We start from the raw sequence: 18,882 nt of genomic DNA, 5'->3' as shown, positions 1-18,882 counted from the left end.
TCTATAGTATCATTCATTTAGATTGCAATGTTGGGTAGAAAGAAAGCACATTATACAATGCAAACTGACAATATGTATAAAGGAACAAAGGATAAGTAATTCATTTTTTCCTTTTTAGGTCATCTGTGAACCATCTAAAATATTAGGGTTATAACTCCAGTTATGAGAAGGAAAGCTAAGTAAACTTAATTCGCATAAACAAAGTATCAAACACACTGCTTAATATACTGTGAGTGTAATATACAGCTCCCAAGGTTTGGGGGTATTCCTGTGATGGTAATATTACATAACTAAAAATCTATTCGATTTCAAGCTGAAAAATTAGCTTGACATTTAAATCAGTTTTTTGTCCTGTGCTGAAAAAAAACTAGACATCAAAGACACCTCTTTGAGGTGTCTCTTTGAAGAGAGAGCCTTTCACATCTGTAACAAAGATCACCCTCAATGGGCTCCCACAGGACCTCTGTCCAAATAAAAAAAAAATAACTCAATGCTCCAGTTATAGCTAAACATTAAGAAGATTGGGTTTTCTTCATATCAGTCAGGGAAGGTCTTAGAAAGAGCAGAAGCAAATAGACAGTTCCAGTAATTTGAAGGGGCTCTAAACTGAGAGGACAACCAAACAAAATGAGATTTAACCAAGCTGGCTAGGAGAAGGCTCTGACAGAAATGCATGAATGCATGTCTGGGAACAAAACTCCTGATGGTGTGAGCTGAGAAATATTCCACCGTTCTAAATCTGTGGCAATAGTGGATGATAGAAGAGGTTACAAACCTTCAGAGATAGGCCAGTTTTGGGGGATTAGGATACAGACAAGTCATCAGTAAGAAATTGAATCAGTTCCTGACCCTGAAATAGAGATACGGTGTGGTAGGTTGGGAGAAGTCTCTTTTATATTGGTTCTTTGTGATAGGATCCATATCTGTATCTTAATAGAATCAGTAAGACTAAATATATAGCAAGAGGAATCTTGAAAGGAGAGACTTTAAATAATAATCATATTTCTCTTGGCAATACAGAAGACATTTTGAAGCTTACAACAAGGAGATAAAAAAAATTTAAAAAACCAAAACAAGGAAATCCCTAGAATATTCTGTTTATGATTCCTTTCAGGATTTCTACCTCTCACTATTTTTATTTCCCATTACAGACTTTTATTTCCCATTACAAGATGGGTCATCAAAGCCACCTACTATGTCTCTGATCTTTACTTTTTCTGCAAGGTAGATTAAAAGAAGATGTATTATTTTCCAGACATCTTTATCCTAACAGGTAGTTATCTGTATTTCTCTACCTGCCCACAAAAAAAGCTGGAATTCATAAAAGCCAGTATACTGAACCCTCAGTTTGAGATATATGAGAGCTGAAATTCAGTCTAGGTTATGAAAATGTTGGATCCAAAAGGGAAAGTTGCAGCATTTTCTTTACATGTGCCTATGGGAATTAAAAGTGTGCCCTCTGCAGAACTTTTCATCTTCAAGAAAGTCTAATATGGAAGAATATTTTCTCTGGACAAGTCACCCTCTAAATCCTCACAGAGCTTGTACATAGATTTACACAAGTGCTTTTGTTCTGATGGAGACTGTGTCATTTTTCACCAAAGTTTTTAATTAGAAGAACAACTAAAATGGAAAACTTTCCAAATAGAGACAAAAGACCAGGTTTAAGGCATGAACAAAAGAAAAGAGAAAAATACTTTCTTCAGGAAGTTGACCTGGAAATGGGGCCAATCTTTTCTCTGCTTTCCTTCTCTCTCCCTTAAACTATCAATGAAAAATATCAAGAAAGTGAAATATAGTCTTAATTTAAATACTAATTCAAAATGAATATAAAATCTATCAGATATATCAGAGCCAAAGCATCTATTTTGTTTTCCAAGCAAACCAAGAAAGTGCTTTGCTTTGGCTTTTAAAAATATCTTCATGAGGTGTGTAATTCCAGTTAAAAATTAGACACTTCCAATTTTTATGTTGACACATCAGTAATGCTTCTTCCTGCTGGATTTTAGGATTTTGTCTACTTGCACTCCAATACTATGACAGCATCCCAACACAATACATCATGAAATCAAACTTGGGTATCCTGCACTAAGAACAACATTCCAGGTGTTTCTCACATTACAGACCAAAAGCACTATTAAAAGAGACTGAAACATTTATCCTGATTCTTATTTTCAAGTAAAACATTAAATTTCAGATACAAAAGGTAAGTTTTTAAATTTTGTTTTATTAAATAACAGAGGCATATGAATAACAGTTTCAAAAAGATAATGAAAAAAATATCAAAGAAAAAATGCTGACTTTGAATTTTTATTCAATATTTCTGAGCAAAACAGAAGAGATTTCAACAACTTCAAGAAAGAAATACAGCATATTACAATCTACAGAAACAATCCAAATTAGCAGTTTGCTAATAGTGCCATGTTAATTTTTACAATATCCCACAAAGATACACTGAAGTTCTATCAAGTAGAATTATTTGAATATATCTTTAAAAAATAAACAGGAATTAATAAACCATTGTTTAAAAATATAAAAGCAATTAATCTAAAGTTCTATTTTAGTAAGTAAGAAATTAGATATTTAAAAGTATCTTAATTTCACAAGTTAATGCAGTTTCAGATTACTGATTTTTCAAAAATAAAGCAGCTCCACATTGAATCCACTGGTCTTGGTTTCCTCCACAAGGTACATCAATATTTGTCACCACTCGGTCTCTCTCCACACTACTGTAGACTGGTAAAGATATGCATTCCTCTGGAGAATATGGACCATATGCATCCTGTCAACAAACAAGCACTTAATTATTACATAAAAATACAAGAAAGCATAAGAAAGCAATATTCTCCACTGGTATGGTATCTAAACTTAAGATACAGTTTGGACACTGCGGACTTGGACAAAGTCCTCATTCAGGACACTAAGGAGAAGGACTGAATGAAGCAGAGACTTCAGAAAAATTTCTCTCTCCATAACTCAAACACCAGGAAGTAACAGGGGTGATCCTATGAACTACATATAAAATCTTCCTTCAGCTAAAACCCTCCCAACAATCACACATCAGAAGTGCCTGCAAACCAGACTAAAGAAAGTGCAGATCAGTTTTCTGCAGGGAGAAAGCTGCTGAGGAGCCCCTGTGCTGTAGTGTGGGGAGCAGCTATCCTGGCGGCCTGGAGTGCTGTGGTGCCTGTGCCCTGGCAGACCCCTCCATCCCTGCAGCAAACACCCTCCTCCTCCTGTGGCACAGCCCTGGTGTGACCTGAGATACCTGCAAGCATCATGCTGCAGGAACCACAATCCAAGAAACCTTACCCCACCCATTCCAGGCTACTTTATTGAACTGCTCCTCTCTGCTGTCTGCACTACAAACTGGATGCAGTCTCCTCCTAGGGCTTTGCATGGGGCACTGTCCATAAGTGTGACCACAGAACTGAGCTCAAAGACTCCATCTAGACTTCCTACAGCACCCAATTTCAACCCATGATGTATTTAGTTACTGCAAATAGTTCAGGGTTTGATTCAAATGGTATATATTAAGCGTGTTTTCTGTCATACTCAAAATGTCCCATCCTGTCAACAAGAAAATGTCAGATTTTCAAGAACCAAATAACAAAGCAGCATACTTGTCAGAAAAGAATTTTAAATAAAATTGAGTGTCATTTTAACTCAAATCACATCAAATGTGAGTTAGTGATGCTCCAGTATTAAAAATTAACTAAAATCAGGAAAAAGAAAACATGCAAACCATAACTGTTTCAAGCACTTTGCCTTGCATGTGAAGTGTAAAGTCATTACTGAAGAATTTTGCTGTTCCTTTTGAAAATCAACTTCCCCCATCTTTTGGATAAGTGTTTCAGTCCTTGCAGAAGATCTATGTGTGGTAATATTTGTATAGAGTAACTTAATAATCAGAACTCAGCTCTTTTCAGAAGGATTGTACTTACCCTATTTATCCTTTGGTTAACACTACTGAAGAAGACAAAATATTAGCCAGACTGAGAGTAAAACGTCAATCAGAGAATTTAAATTTTGCCAAAGTTGGGAGCCAGAAGCTGGCCAGTTTGCTTTCAAAGACCTGTTTTTACACTTCTTAGGAACAAAATATCTGTTCTTGTGCCTTTCTCAATCCCACTGATGTTTTAAGGAATCACATAATTGGAGGGTTAAAACCATTCTGTGAAAGGCTTTTTGAGTCACTTATGTCCTTGGTTTATGTACAAGGACATAAATCCTTATGCCCTTGGCTTAAGTACAGTCCAAAAGTTCTCTTTGTCAGACTGCCTCACACACAGTGCCATCTTCTTTAGTGACACCCTTCACAGCATGGGATCCATCAGTGGATTAAAACTAGAAAGGACCTTCACAGTTTAATGAGAATAAGCATAACGTTAGTAGCTAAAAATATTCTGCTTAGAGCACCGCAGGATTTTGAGGGGGCTCTCTCAGAGAAATCCTGTAGGCTTCTTTATGTTTGGTTGAAAATTACTTTAAAACATTACATTATACATATACTTTTGCTCAGTAGATTTCAAAAGATGCATTTCTGGAGAAAAGAAAACAAGTTCAAACCCTAAAAATTCCAAGACAATATGTTCAATTTTATGCACTCTTTTCCAAAGGAGAGGCAATGAAATTAAGGGAAATGCATTATATCCAATTCTGCTTTGGTTTCTGAACACAGTATTTGATTATAGTCAATTTTGACAGTCATTGTAAAACAACTCAAGTGTAGACCAATTCAGAAAAACTCTCCTTAGAGACACTGTGCAGTGTCAAGTTGTTTCCTGTGTTTCCTATGAATTCTATTTTTTTCCAACACAAAGATGTCAGCTGTTATTAATTTCAAATGTAAGTACATGTGAAAAAGTTTAATTAATTGATTATTGAAGTATCTAATTTTTTAATTTTATAGATAAAGCTCTCTGCTGATTTCACATAAAACTTTTGGATCCTACCTTTGGAGTTTAAAAAAATAGTCTCATTCTGAAAAATACTAAATATCCTTTTTATTTCAAATACAGGCTAAATGTCTTCCAGAACAATGGGAGGACTGCTTAAAATTGTCACTAAAAATGTGTTTCCATTTGGTGTTACCATGGAAAACCACACATATTATCATCCACCACTGAGCCAATATACTATAATATCTGGCAATTCCCATGTACCACCTCTCCAATAAATTAGAAATCTGTTTACTTATCTGAAAAAAACAAACTCTGTAATTACTGAAAAACTGAAAAATCTTTCACTGGTCAGCTTTGTAAGAGGTTGCATAATGTTTTAATTTTTCATCCTTTTTTAAAAATTTTCGTTCCTAACCAAGCTGGGAGCAGATGGTGGTGGCTAGGATTTACTTCTGTGTTCAAGGTCTAAACCTGTTGACATTTATACTTCTAATGCTGTATTATAATATGATGCTATATTTCCCCTGCTGGAAAAAAAAAATTAGAGAAAAACAAAGTTGAGATACAGCAGTGTGTTAGCAATGGAGCTCCTTCCACAAAATCTGTCACAATACACAAAGGTCGCCATAGTGGTCTAGGCTGTCTCTAGAGTCACACCTGGACAGATTCATCCCAGATATCTTCTGATGGGACGGGCTTCCTAAATGTAGGTGGGATGAATTCTGTAGTAAGCAATTTTTTAACACCCTTGAATACATTCTATCTGACTTATTTATCAGTGATTGCTATGTCAATTGGAGGGCAGAAGCAGTAGCAGTTTTTACTATCTGGATTACTTTGCTTTCATCTTAAAATCTGCAAGCACTGGAATTTTTTTTTAAATTAGTTAAATTTTTTTTTAAATTAGGAAAAAGGCTTTCTTTGCTTACAGCTCACATCATATTCTCTCTTTTTTTATTACCACTGCATTTTACTTTAATATTTAAAATGCACAGAAAATATATTCTAGGAATGAACTCCCAAACACATGTATATATTTACTAAACATGGGTTTGAAAATATGCTAATGTTTTTAAAAGACGAAGAGACAAAGGTATGGCTGAAATAAAACCCTTGCCTTCATCTAAGCAATACAAGCTGAAGAATATTAACAAAATTACAGTAAGTTAAATAAAATAAGCAACTGCTTTTCCTAGTAAAGACTGGAATTTTTCTTTTGAAATGAAAGGAAAACAGGTCAGCAACATCATACTGAAAAGCTACTATACAGGAAAAAATCAAATTATGGGTCTTGAAAGTTTAGGGCTTTTAATAATTTAGTACCTGTGGAATCCAGGCCATGTAACAAGGGAGAACAGATGACACACTGGGAGAATCATGCAGATTTTCTGTAAGTCGATTTCCATCGAAACTACAACCTTCCAGTTGTAAGCCACTGATCTGCCATGGAAATATAAAATATTCAAACATAAATAACAGAATTAAAAGGTCAATAATGATTACACTGTACTTCAATAAATGATGAACCTTTTTAGTGTGACCAAGTTTTTAAATAACAGGAAACTAATTACTGTTATGTTCTTTGTGAGTATAGGAAACATGATTTAAAAGCAAGATCTGAATCACACTTCACTGTGAACTTCCTCTGATTTGGAATCACATTCTTTGAAACGTCAGAGAAAAACACCTGTAAATGCCATCACTTATGGAACTGCAGTTGCCTGGCATTAGATTAATGGAATTATGATAGCAGCAGCCAAGTTCACAATCATTACAATGTTGAGAAGAAGAGAAGAACAATCACTGCAATAAGCATGACTTCCTGCTTGGAAGTCTGAGCCCAGCTTTCAAAGAATGGAATGCGCAGCTACGCAGCTTCAGCAGAGGCAAACAAAATATACTGAAATAATATGAGAGAAAATTTTATTTAACAAACTCAAGACTTCTTGGACATATTGCTGTTTGGCAAAAAAATCAAATAAGAATCACAGATGCTTCTTTAAGTAACTATACAATGCTTTGTTTGCAACATGTTTCAAGTGTTTTCTTTTAATTAAGTAATTTCAGCCTCTGAATTACATGTTGTATTTTTTCTTCTCTGGAGTATTCCATAAGTTAGTGATATCTATTCTAGATTCCTTAAAAAAAAAATCCCAACATTTGCTGATAGCTTTATTTTCCTCAATAAAAAATACTACTAGTTTGCTAATAATAATGATAATAAAATAATGAATAATAATAATTTTTCTTGGCCTGCTGAAGTGAGAACTTCAGTTTTAACAGTAATAACACTTAATTCAATAATAACTTTCATGCAGCGTTTCAAAAGGCTAACTATCCACCTGCAGCAGATTTGTAACTGAAGCTATAATCTGAAAATCATCTGCCTGTTATACTATTATATTAAAGCCCTGAATTAAATTTATCATACTGAAGCTGGTTTTCACCAAATGCAAGGTTCATAAAGCAGTTCTGGAATTAGGAAATACAATGTTGCTGGAAATTGGATGAGTGATCACATAAGCAAAATGGAGAAAAATGTCATTTGCCAATATATTTTCCCTTGCAAGAAATTTTGAAACATCTATCAGATTGAAAAAATGGGTTGAAGTATGATGTTACAATGAAGACCTGTATCATAGAAGACAACATGTATATAATTTCCTCAGGTAATTTTAGTATTCTAAAATTATGTATTTGATATGAAAAGATGGAATTAAACAGTAACACAATGTGGGTTACTGTCATGCTTGAAAAGCAATGCTTTCCTTCTCAGTGTTAGGGGTTTTTAATTAATAATATTTTAACTGTAAACTAGCTAAGATTACATTTTGCATTTTTAATATCTAACTATTCTTTTGATTGTAGACAGGCATTACACTCTTCAAGAATTTGCTTTTTCAAACTCATGTTTCTCTTTTAATGCTGAGCTGGGGACTCTTCCCTACAATATGCAAGATGCAGATGTACACATTCTAATATGAAAAAAAAAAAAAAGCTTATAAACCATGACATTTATAAAAGACATACAACAAAGCTGTGTTTCTCCTTGGACAGTCAGTGACCAGAGAAGTGAGAATGTTCTTTGGAGCAATCTGTGCTTCATAGAGACGAGGACTTACAGTGAAACCCCCAAAGCTGTGGATAACCTGAGCCAAAACAATCCCAAATGGAAAGTTCAGAGTAGACTTTTTGTCTAACTTTTACACAAATTTTAGAAAAATTAATTTCCTATGTCATTCCTTCTGTCCTTCTTTCTTTCTGCAGGGAATATTTTTAGGGACCATAGTTGAATAAATAACCTTGGCAAAGTTATCGCAGGAAGATTGGTCTAATGAAGAGGTTTTAAAGTTTGTTGCAAGGGCATTCAAAGGTCTGGCCATCCTAAACACCTCTGAAAGATATTTCTATAGAAGTATAAAAAACTATTGAAAAAACTTTTTACTGCACGTTTCTTCTTTTGAAATTGGCAGCCCCTTTGACATTATAGTTATGTAAAATACCATTTGATCTCCTGGAATACCCCTGGAAACCAATGCTAGAAACTCCTTTGAAGATTAATATCAAATTTTTACTTTCATTCAATATTAAAAGATATTAAGGAAACAACCCAACACTACTAGAACAATGTACTTTCCAATACCATTTGACTGACTACGCCCATAGACATGTTTTCATTTCTATAATAAATAGTATGGAGAAATTACAAATACTATGAAAGACATGAATTTCACAGCATCTGTAATATAATCATAGTATCTTTGAAACTCACCAGAGAGTAATGCTGAAGTTGAAGATAATTTTTAATTTTTACAATGAATTTGTTTGTTTACAGCTATCGGTACTATTTTAGGTTCAAAAAAGTTATTTTTACACATTACAGACTATGTTTCTTTAAAATACCTTTGTAGAAGTGTGCTGATACCATGGTCCAAAGCACACCTGTTTCCAAATTTCAAATTCTCTGCAACAGATTTTCTCTTACTAATTAATGCCATAATTTTCCACTACACGATCCAAACTGCAGCAGACTTTGGGAAGTCATATTTTCACTTCATTACCTCTACAGGCCTCCATGATTAATTTATTGATATTTCAGGATGGAGGGATACTGTAAAAAAAGACCTCTCAGTATGTCTTCTAATAATATATCTGTCAATTGCTAAGAGTATAGTTTTGCTATTAATACTCATATTGTATATTTGAGACTCTCAGTAATTTTTTATTTTTCACTACGTATATTAAGTTCTACCCAAGGTGAAATTAATTATTATCCAATAAGTCTCTTGCCATGTTTCTTCCTTTCTTTCAGTCTTTTCTACAATATAGAAAATGGAATGCCAAAAGGAATGACTACCTGCTGTCATACAACAGCACAAGCAGTGGACAAAGCAAACAGAAGAGATGCATTTGTATATCAATATGTGATTTTAGTGCAATAGCCATACATTTTCAGTACCTTTTGTTAAAGAAACCTAGAGTGATATTAAAGAAGGTGTAATTTCATACAGATTGATTTTAAGTGATATTGAGGAAGGCAGAATTTTATACAGATAGATTCTAAATCAAATATTCATCACATCCTACTAGAGGAGATCCACTCCACATCATGCATCTAAACCATCACCCGAATTAACACTCATATTTAACATCTCATTTGATAATTCATATAAGACTAAGGTGTATTCCTAGCCTGATTAAGTGTCCCTCTGCCTACTTTGCAGTTTCAATGACAGTTTTGGCACTGCATGCTTCTAACTTACAGATCATCATAGGGTCAATTATTTGTATTTCTAGGCATAGAAAGGTCAACTATCTACAACTGCTGAAACTTGATGCCATTTTTTAAAATCACAGCAAGACCAGGAAAGCATTTTCATCATACAGATTGTAAGGAGATCTTCTTTTTTTCCCATATCACAGAACAAATTCTAAGCCATCCAAACCTTTTAAAATAAAAAAGTAAGAAAAAATGTTGAAGAACATGCCTTCAAAACCATACCTGACAGTCTTCCTAAGAAACCTATATGAAGTATGTGTGACTATCAGGTTTAAACTCACCTGCATTCCTACTTGTGCCAGTCCTTCAACAGAGACAGACCATTAGGCTTTTAAATATTTGTGGACTTATGCACAACCCTCCCAGACCCTAAAACAGTGTCCCCAAACTCTGGGAGTACAGAATTAAATCTCTCAGTGGAGTTAATTACATAAGGTGAAATAATATCATTAGTATCAATTGAGACGGATAAACCTCAGAATAGCCTATACCGTGGTATGGTTCCTGTAGGGGAGTCTGATAAGCTACAATTTCTGATTTAGGTGGGATAAAACAAGGTTCCAGCTATCTCACCACAGTTTTTGTTTAAAGACTTATCTATTCTGCTGATGGATTTTTTTTTTTTGAGTTCCCACTCAGAATAGGTTCCCATTCAACAAGGTTAGCCTGAATTCTTGAAACTGCAGATAAAACATTTACTTTAGCAGTATTAAAATTCATATCGCTCTGGTGAACCAACCTTAATGTACAATCCAGAGGATCCTTATCAAATAAGAGGATCCTTATCAAATATTTTAGAGAATTATTTTTCTGAATCAATGACACTTTTATGCCCTAGTTATAGTCCTTGTGGTATATAGCTTTACTAATGGGAAAGTTTCCCCTCAGCTCTCCATGAGCATGAGGAAGGACTCATGGTAGGGAAATTTAAATATTCAGCATTGCAAATTGTTCCATTCATCAAAGATTAAAAGGAGCAGTGAAAATACTAGTAATTTCTTACTAATAGAGAATCAATGAGTATTTCTCTTCCAGAGGAAAAGATAATATTCAAATCAAGTGAAGAAACTTAAGAGGATTCTGATGTTTTGCTAAAAATAACCACTCACTGAACTGCTTTCTCTATTCCTGGGGCAGAGAATTTCCTCTTAAACAAAATTTTCTTTTTATTTTCAATCCCTCTTAGAACATGACATATTCTTGTAAAGCAATAGATCATATATATTAACCTTTTTGCGTACACATGATATAGACTGCTAACAATATACTTTAACTAGTATTGCCAAAAATTTACCACATAAATTCTTAGAGAGTAAAACATTTTAAACTTCAGTTAGAAGTTTAATAAAAACTGGAGTACTGTTACAAAACTTTTTCCTCTCATTCTTTATTTGCCAAGCAACTCTTTCAATCTGGCAACTGTAAAATACTGTGATAATTTTAAATATATTAATATACTGAGGTAATGTTATTTAGGAACTGAGGTACTTGACACTGACTTCTGACATTTTTCGAAAATATTAGGATGGCTTTGAAGACCTTCAAGCTTCTACAGTCTGCAGCAGATAGCTAGCCTACTAGAATGACTGGTCTGAGATGTGAAACTTAGTTTTGACTTACTGCTATGGCCTTAGAAGCCTTGGCTGAATCTGTAACCTCAGACCATATTATTTGCAGACTCTGAGGTTTGTCATATACCAGGTTTATACCAAGCCCTAAAAGTTCCCTGGTTTATTTATTTGCAAGTTCTACACTGCTGTCTTCTCATGCTTCCTATGAAAATAAGCAGCAATCACTACTCTTATTTAAATATCAAGATTGAAGAATTTGCAAAATTATATTCTCTAGCTCCAACAGGAATTAACAAAGTTCAAAAGACTGCACTGTATGCAGGGCAGATTGGATGATTACAGTTATCTTTACTGGCTTTGTAATATATTAATATTTTAGGAATATGAAATCTTACATATTCTGTATTAATAGATTTTGGCAGTGTCAGGAGCCAGCCCATATCTTCCACAGCCTTGTGTCTGTCTGCATTACCAGACTAGAGAAGGTGCCCTGCCTCTTGTTCTTTCTCTCCTAATCCAGCAATCTCTGTTTTAGCTGCATGGGGCCCACAGTTGCTGCTGAGTGCCCTGCATTGGGCACAAGTGTCTCTGTGAGGATGTGGTTTTAAGGGCTGTGCTTCATGCTGAACACAGAACTTGGAGCTGTGCAGCATCATTTTGGGAAGACACAGCCTATGGGAAGACACAGCACAGGAAACTTATTTTGTCAATTCCTTACAAAATTAAGTAAAAAAAAAAGGTGCACAGAGAGCACCTTTGTGCTGAGCAAAGGCAGTTTTACCTGGAATGTTAAGAAGCTAAATCAAACCATTTAAGGATTCATCTCTACTTTGCTTTCAAAGCAATCAGTAGTGACTTTATGGCTGCTGGCTGTAGGCTTAACTAATCATTAAAAAATGGTTGGGTTTTTATCTTATTAAAAACTAGTCATCTTATAGTTTACTTCGGTTTACTTCCTCAGTAGTTTCCTTTCAGTGATTAAAGAAATGCTAACACTTAGCCTTGGGCTTACAGATTTACATGTGCATTTCCTCTGGCTAGCAGCCACTCTACCTGGACAAAAGCGAGATTTTAACTCATAAAATTGCAGCTTCAATTTTCATGTAAGAGGTGGTTGCAGAGAATGGACCAATAAGTTTAATTTTAAAGAGGGAACAGTGACCAGGGAGGGGAAAAAAGATAACTGCCTTCCTTTTCTAATTTCTGTGGAATTTTTCACTGCCATTTTAGTAGCTGTATACCATTAACCAGCCTTTTTTTCTCAGATACACCAATTATTTATAGCTCAGTTTTCCAGGAAGTGTATGGACAGATGATTTGGAATATACTGATAAAACATCCTCACAAAATCCTAGTAAAACATCCTAGTAAAATACCTTAACTTGGAGTTTGCCTTCCTGTATTCGCCCTTTCCATGAAGCTGTAAATTTAAGACTGTCCACTGAACACCTCATTACTCTGCAATGGAAACACACAGACAGTAAATCTTACAGATGTGTAACAACAGGATATCAAACACAAAACAAGACTCAATGTATTTTCAATGTGTACCAGATACTAAGTCTTACTTTGAAGAAAAATACATCTCTAACTGAAAAAAAACAAAACAATCAGCATTTAAACAGGTAACAGCTATTTTACTTAAAGGCAAGAAATAAAAATAAGATTATTGATGACAACAATTGACATAACATTTGGGCTCTGTGTCCTCAAAATGAAATAAGCATCTTCACACATAAGGAACAATGGCACATTAGCACAAATAGGCACATTATTTTTCCCTCACCTTGCAGTCTCCTGACGCAAGGCATTGAGAAATGTGTCTGGATGAAACAGCTCAGAAAGGTCAAGGGTGTCTGACAACAGTTTCTGTTTCTCTGCTTTTTCTACCCAATTCTAAAAGAGAGACAAAAAACAAACAAAACAAACAAAAAAAATCCTGAAATAACTGCAATTATTACTTGATTTTTCAACATTTTGAATTAATGTGGGTATGTCAATTATTATGATTAATGAAAAATGTCTGTGTAAACAAACCTCAAAGCTTAATATTAATTTCTATTATTTCATACTGGTAAAAAGGAAATGAATACCCCTTTAAAATATAAAGAAAATGAGCAGTTTATGTGTAACATGACTCAGCCATTCTAAATAAACTCATGTTTCATTCTTTGTTCATTTGCAGCTTACTTTGTACAGGGAAAAGTTATCACTGTAGGGTGAAAAACATAATTTCAACCATTCTATCATTGTTGAAACCCTATTTCACCTTTACTTACTGGGGAGTTTATGTTTTCCATCAAAATAGCTGCCATTTCTGTCTTTGCCTTAATAAGTTCAGAAAAATAACTGCATTCCTTTTAAGTACATTTTAAGATCATTTTTTCACATAAATGGCATATTATATTGAAGAAACACTTGATTTTCAATCTGCAGTAACAGTTTTTATAAGTACTTGCCAACAGGTTTTTAAATATTTCCTACTACTAGGTTGATGTAGTGTATTTTTAGTGTATTAGTTGGAGAAAGGAATTCACAGAACTGATTATAACATAAAAACTGGACTCTGTTGTAGGTGGCAATAAATGAATCTAATGAAGGTGGGGAGAATAACTGTCCTCAATTATCCTTACAGAGCACATGCCTCAACCTTTTTCCACTCTTTCTCACAGGCAGCTGCAAAGCCTGTTAGGAGCAGCAAGCTTGGAATTTCTCACCAGTGCAACACCTTGTGTGCCAACATGAGAAAAGAGACACACATTGCACTCTCCATCTTTATAAACCACATGCAGTCTTAGTCTGATCCTCAACACATTAACGATCTCAGACAAAGAATTTGCTCTCTTCAGACAAATCATTTAGGTACCTGACTGGTTATGCAACAGTCCACACTCAAAATGCTCTTCTGAAACTTTTACAGTTTATCTCTTTGGTACAATTTATTTATATGATATAGTCACAGTCCTAACTATGGCACTGTAGTATGAACCTGAAGTCACTGTGTAACCCACCCTACAAGTAAGCTCTTCACAGATAGATTAAGTCTTCCAGGCCAGGCTGGATGGGGCTCTGAGCAACCTGGCCTAGTGGAAGATGTCCCTGCCCATGGCAGGGGGGTTGGAACCAGATGATACTTAAGGTACCTTCCAACCAAACCATTCTGTGATTCTACAAATACTAAGATAGAAACTAATCAGAGAATAAGATTCCACACGCTATCACTGAACAGAGAAAGACAGGCCCCACTCCTTTCTAAATACCAGCTCCCAGGAAATGATAAAATTGCTTTATTCACTGAATAAAAAATACGGGAAGTTACACTCCCATCACACAATGAACCTGCCAAGCACCCACATCATGTTTAGAAATTACTTTATTGTATTGTTTGAACTCCTGACAGATGAATAATTCCATAGAACCATTTTGGAAGTAACAAAATGATCGAAAATGCAAGTAGATAACAGTAAGTTTTATTTTATTTTGGCAGCATGTCACATCTCAAAAATGTTTCTACTATGTTCAAGCCTTTAATCGGTTTTTTGGTTTTTTATCTGACACATCGCTGATTACAAGCCCTCAACCCAAATGATTATGAATCAGTTCTGCTTTCCTTTTTCATTAGGTAAATGTACACAGTTAATGACTCTTGTCTGCATGATTCTTTTAATGACTTTATATAACTTTATGAAACTTATGACTTCAATTTCTTTTATCATATAGCAGTAAATGTATTCTGATTAGAAGAGGCTTTGTAAATTGTTTTGTGTAATAGAAGTAGACATCACCTCAACTTGTAATTAATATAATCATTATATTGCTGTCATCAAATAAACTTTTAATGTAACTGCTAAAGAGAAACACTGTCAGGAACACAGATGTTTGTATCATCCAATTAAAAGACCAGTATGGGTAATATTAATTCTGAACTCATATAATTAAGTAGCACTAGGATGTACACAATAACAAAAACTTTCATTAGATCACAAAAGCAAAATTGTAATTCTTGTACTGCTCTATATAAAGCGGAATATGAAGCTCATTTACATCCATTTAAATTAATAATTTTAGATGCAATCAAATATATTTTACAACCCAATTGTAAAAAATATCCTTATGTTTATTTTAGTCTTATAAGATCACATGACAGGCTATAAGGGAAATGCTACAGTCTCAAAAGACAACGCCACTCTATTAACAGATTATTTGTCACTGGTAGTCCCACTGCCATAAGGCTGCAAGAAATCAGGTGTTGATGGGAAGGAAGTTTAAGCTAAGCAGTAGAAAGACTGAAGTGATGCTTCTTGAAAGGGAGAAATCCTGTAATAGATAACATCCCTTTTCCATCCGAAATCTGATAGAAACATGTATAGACTGCATTTGTCAAAGTGATGAAAAGCTGTTTGAGTTCTTATTCATCTTGGATGGCCATGCAGCATTTCTGTCTGAAGGGCCTTCTTCCATCACCAAGTCTTATATAACTATGTAACTATTATATCAACAACGGGGTCTACAACTCTGAATAGCCTAACCTTGAAAATATGTTTATTCCAAAATGTAAAGAAAAAAAATCTATCATCTACTCTTCTTTGCAACTGCTTATTTCAAAATTTCATTATTTCAATATTTTCTGAATATTTCTTATTACAATTACACTAGAAATTTAACTGTCTGTGATAGATTAATTTAGAAAATTATTATTATTATGAATATAATATCAAAACTTATCAGCGATACCCAAAATGCTTGCAAAGCAATTCCTGGCAGGATATTTCAAAACTTCCATTAATGTGGGGTTCTGTTTGCTATAATAAAAATATTTTCTTTTCTTTTTTTTTACCCTTACACTACTAAGTCTATTAACATGGACTCAGGTAGTTCAAATAATATCTTTTCATGCATCTTAACATCCAATAAACACCTATTTCACTTTCAGAGAGCAGTCTTCCTTATCATCTATAATCTCAAAGCAAACTGAGCACCTCATTGAACAGTAGAGGGAATAAGGAGGCTGACGGATTTTTACATTATTCTTTATACAGCTTTAGGATCAAAGAACTCCTCTAAAATGAAGCAAGTACTCTTCCTTCACTGGTTTTAATCCATTCCAAATGTATATTCTTCTATTGCATTTTTCTATTGCTGTGGTCCCCAAAGAGAACTTACACTGAAAAAAGAATCATATAAATCACCACAGAAGTGATTTAATTTTTGTGCCTAGATGGAAAATTGTATTCAGTGTTACATGCATATGCACAGCCAGGAACTATACATTATAATTCTGTCTTTTCTACTAGTTTTAGAAGTTTTCCACATTACTAGGGAAAAAAGTGCAGAACTTTGGCTAAGTCTGAGAGTAAATGATGGTGAGCAGCACTGCTAGGGGAGTAAGTAGTCAGTTAACTGGAGTTTAGACTGAGCCAAGGTCAAACAAGCAGTTATGCTACAGTCCCATTTTCCTCACAGTGCAGCAGCTGTTCCATAGGTGTGCTCCTAAGTGGTAAACACCAGCAGGAGTGACAATACTACAGGTCAAAGAAATGAAATAGACAGATTTTTCCAGGCACTGAGCCCAGAGAGGGTAATGCCTAGGGTTCTGAGGAACAACAGGTATACAAGAATTTTCTCCTTTGTGGTAAATCTTTATATGTGAAATCCTTGAGCCATTATTCTTGAAGGAGTTATCCTTTATTAAACGAGTGTGTGAATACTGCAGTATTTCAGGTATATAAGGTGTTGGTCCATACTTACAAATGATAAATAACACAGTAATTTAATTTGGAGTTTATGTTTGGTTTAAAAATTTCCCTTCCCTTCCCTTCCCTTCCCTTCCCTTCCCTTCCCTTCCCTTCCCTTCCCTTCCCTTCCCTTCCCTTCCCTTCCCTTCCCTTCCCTTCCCTTCCCTTCCCTTCCCTTCCCTTCCCTTCCCTTCCCTTCCCTTCCCTTCCCTTCCCTTCCCTTCCCTTCCCTTCCCTTCCCTTCCCTTCCCTTCCCTTCCCACTGGCTACTGCTTAAAACCAAATACTATTAAAGCTGTATTTCAGTTTTCCACACCTCAGAGCGCCCGTTTCTTGAGGAAGTCTGAGCAATACCACAAGAGCACAGTGTTACAGCATGAATGTTTCAGGTCCCTCAGCATCAGCATGCTGGCTAACTATGTGGTAGAAGCAGATACATAGTAAGGTACAGCTGACAGAAACATTAGCAGATGTGCTCTCCTTCTCATTACTGTATTAGTTCATTTTTAAAATCAAAACAGGAACTTAACTTCCCCTGAATTTCTGTTTTCTACATTTAACATGGATACCAGAATGATGCATAGGAACTGTAACAACATACTGACAAGTTCATGATTGACGTATGCCAAGAATACCTACTTCCAGATATTTCCTGTATGATTACTAAACACAGAATCCAGTTAGGCAATACCCTTAGTTTCATGCCTTCTAGATTATTCTTTCCCAAGTACATCAGTCACCAGGAACTAGATTGCATTTGCAGTTACACAGCAGAGTATAACTGGGTAAGGAAGTCTAAGAACTGGAACTATTCCTTGGTGGAACCAACTGCCCATCTCCAGTAATAAGTTGCAGGGGACAGAAAACAGTAATATACAATATTCATTTGTAGCTAACAGACTAAACTGCCTACAATAATACTTGGACAAAGTCAGGACTACATCAGACATAAATCCTTTGCAGAGCTCTGGAGCAGGGATGCTGAAGTCTACATTGTGATGTTGCTGGTGTGACTAAACAGGGCTACAGAATACTCAATATATTAGCCACTGGTAATGACAGGAAGCACTGCAGTAATTTGTTTTACAGTACCAGCTTGAAGGCTATGTTACAATGAAGAGAGCCAACAGAGAACCGCTTACTTTGCTATGGCTCGTTTTCCCTGGTAACACCCCATGAGATACAGATTTTCCATTAGCATCTCCCTCACATTCCTTGTTCCTCTACTGAAACAATGACCCCTTGAACAGCAGCCACCGGACTCTCTCCATTTTTTTCATTCTTGTTTACTAGTCATTTATTTTTTCTTAATATCCTCTCTTAAGGCTGTCAAAATACTGAAAAAATCTCTCACCTGTGCCTGTGTCACAGAACTCTACTGTATTAGTAACTATTGTGACTTAACCTAACTCTCAGATAATTAAGAATGTTAATCAAACAATCTAAAGCAATCTAACCAGAAATTGTTTAACTCTGTGAGGACCATATTCCAAAACACCTAAAAGATACCACAATTAAAAGGCAAAGAAGGAAATCTGGTTTTTTTTTCGTTAGAAAAAGAGATCACAAAATGAAAACAGTGGCTGATGCAACTCCACTTAAACAAAGGAAGTAAATGATGTCATGGCCGGTCTGTGTTATGGCACCCTGGCCCATCATGCTAGCTCAGGCTCAAGCTGCTTACACTCCATTAAACAGAACACTCCAGCACTGCCGGGACTAGCAAATAGTTTGTTCAGAAAAGAACAACTTTGTGTAGACAGAGAATGTAATTAAGTTCTTTGGTTTTTAAATTGAGGCAGTAAGCTAGTATGGATTGTTGGTTGCTCCTACATTGTAAAGCTAAGGCAGTTAGCATAAAGGTACCTCAAGTGCAGCGTATCAGCTCTCTG

General features: G+C 35.1%; 1 protein-coding gene across 2 annotated transcripts in view; it reads right to left on the bottom strand.

The window, feature by feature from the left end:
- Positions 1–2,207: 2,207 nt before the first annotated feature.
- Positions 2,208–18,882, bottom strand: part of DYNC2H1 (dynein cytoplasmic 2 heavy chain 1) — a 143,355-nt gene continuing 126,680 nt past the window's right edge. For both annotated transcript variants that reach the window (XM_030269960.4, XM_072927487.1), the window contains 4 exons: positions 13,042–13,151; positions 12,632–12,713; positions 6,228–6,344; positions 2,208–2,782 (listed from right to left, as the gene is read on the bottom strand). In XM_030269960.4, coding sequence (XP_030125820.4) covers positions 2,624–2,782; positions 6,228–6,344; positions 12,632–12,713; positions 13,042–13,151 — 468 coding nt within the window. In that variant the 3' untranslated portion in view covers positions 2,208–2,623. The remainder of the gene's footprint in view (positions 2,783–6,227; positions 6,345–12,631; positions 12,714–13,041; positions 13,152–18,882) is intronic.

This window comes from Taeniopygia guttata, chromosome 1, assembly GCF_048771995.1.
Source record: "Taeniopygia guttata chromosome 1, bTaeGut7.mat, whole genome shotgun sequence".
NCBI classification, from domain to species: domain Eukaryota; kingdom Metazoa; phylum Chordata; class Aves; order Passeriformes; family Estrildidae; genus Taeniopygia; species Taeniopygia guttata.
Note: the sequence above shows the minus strand (reverse complement) of the source record. Positions and strands in the feature narration are given on the sequence as shown.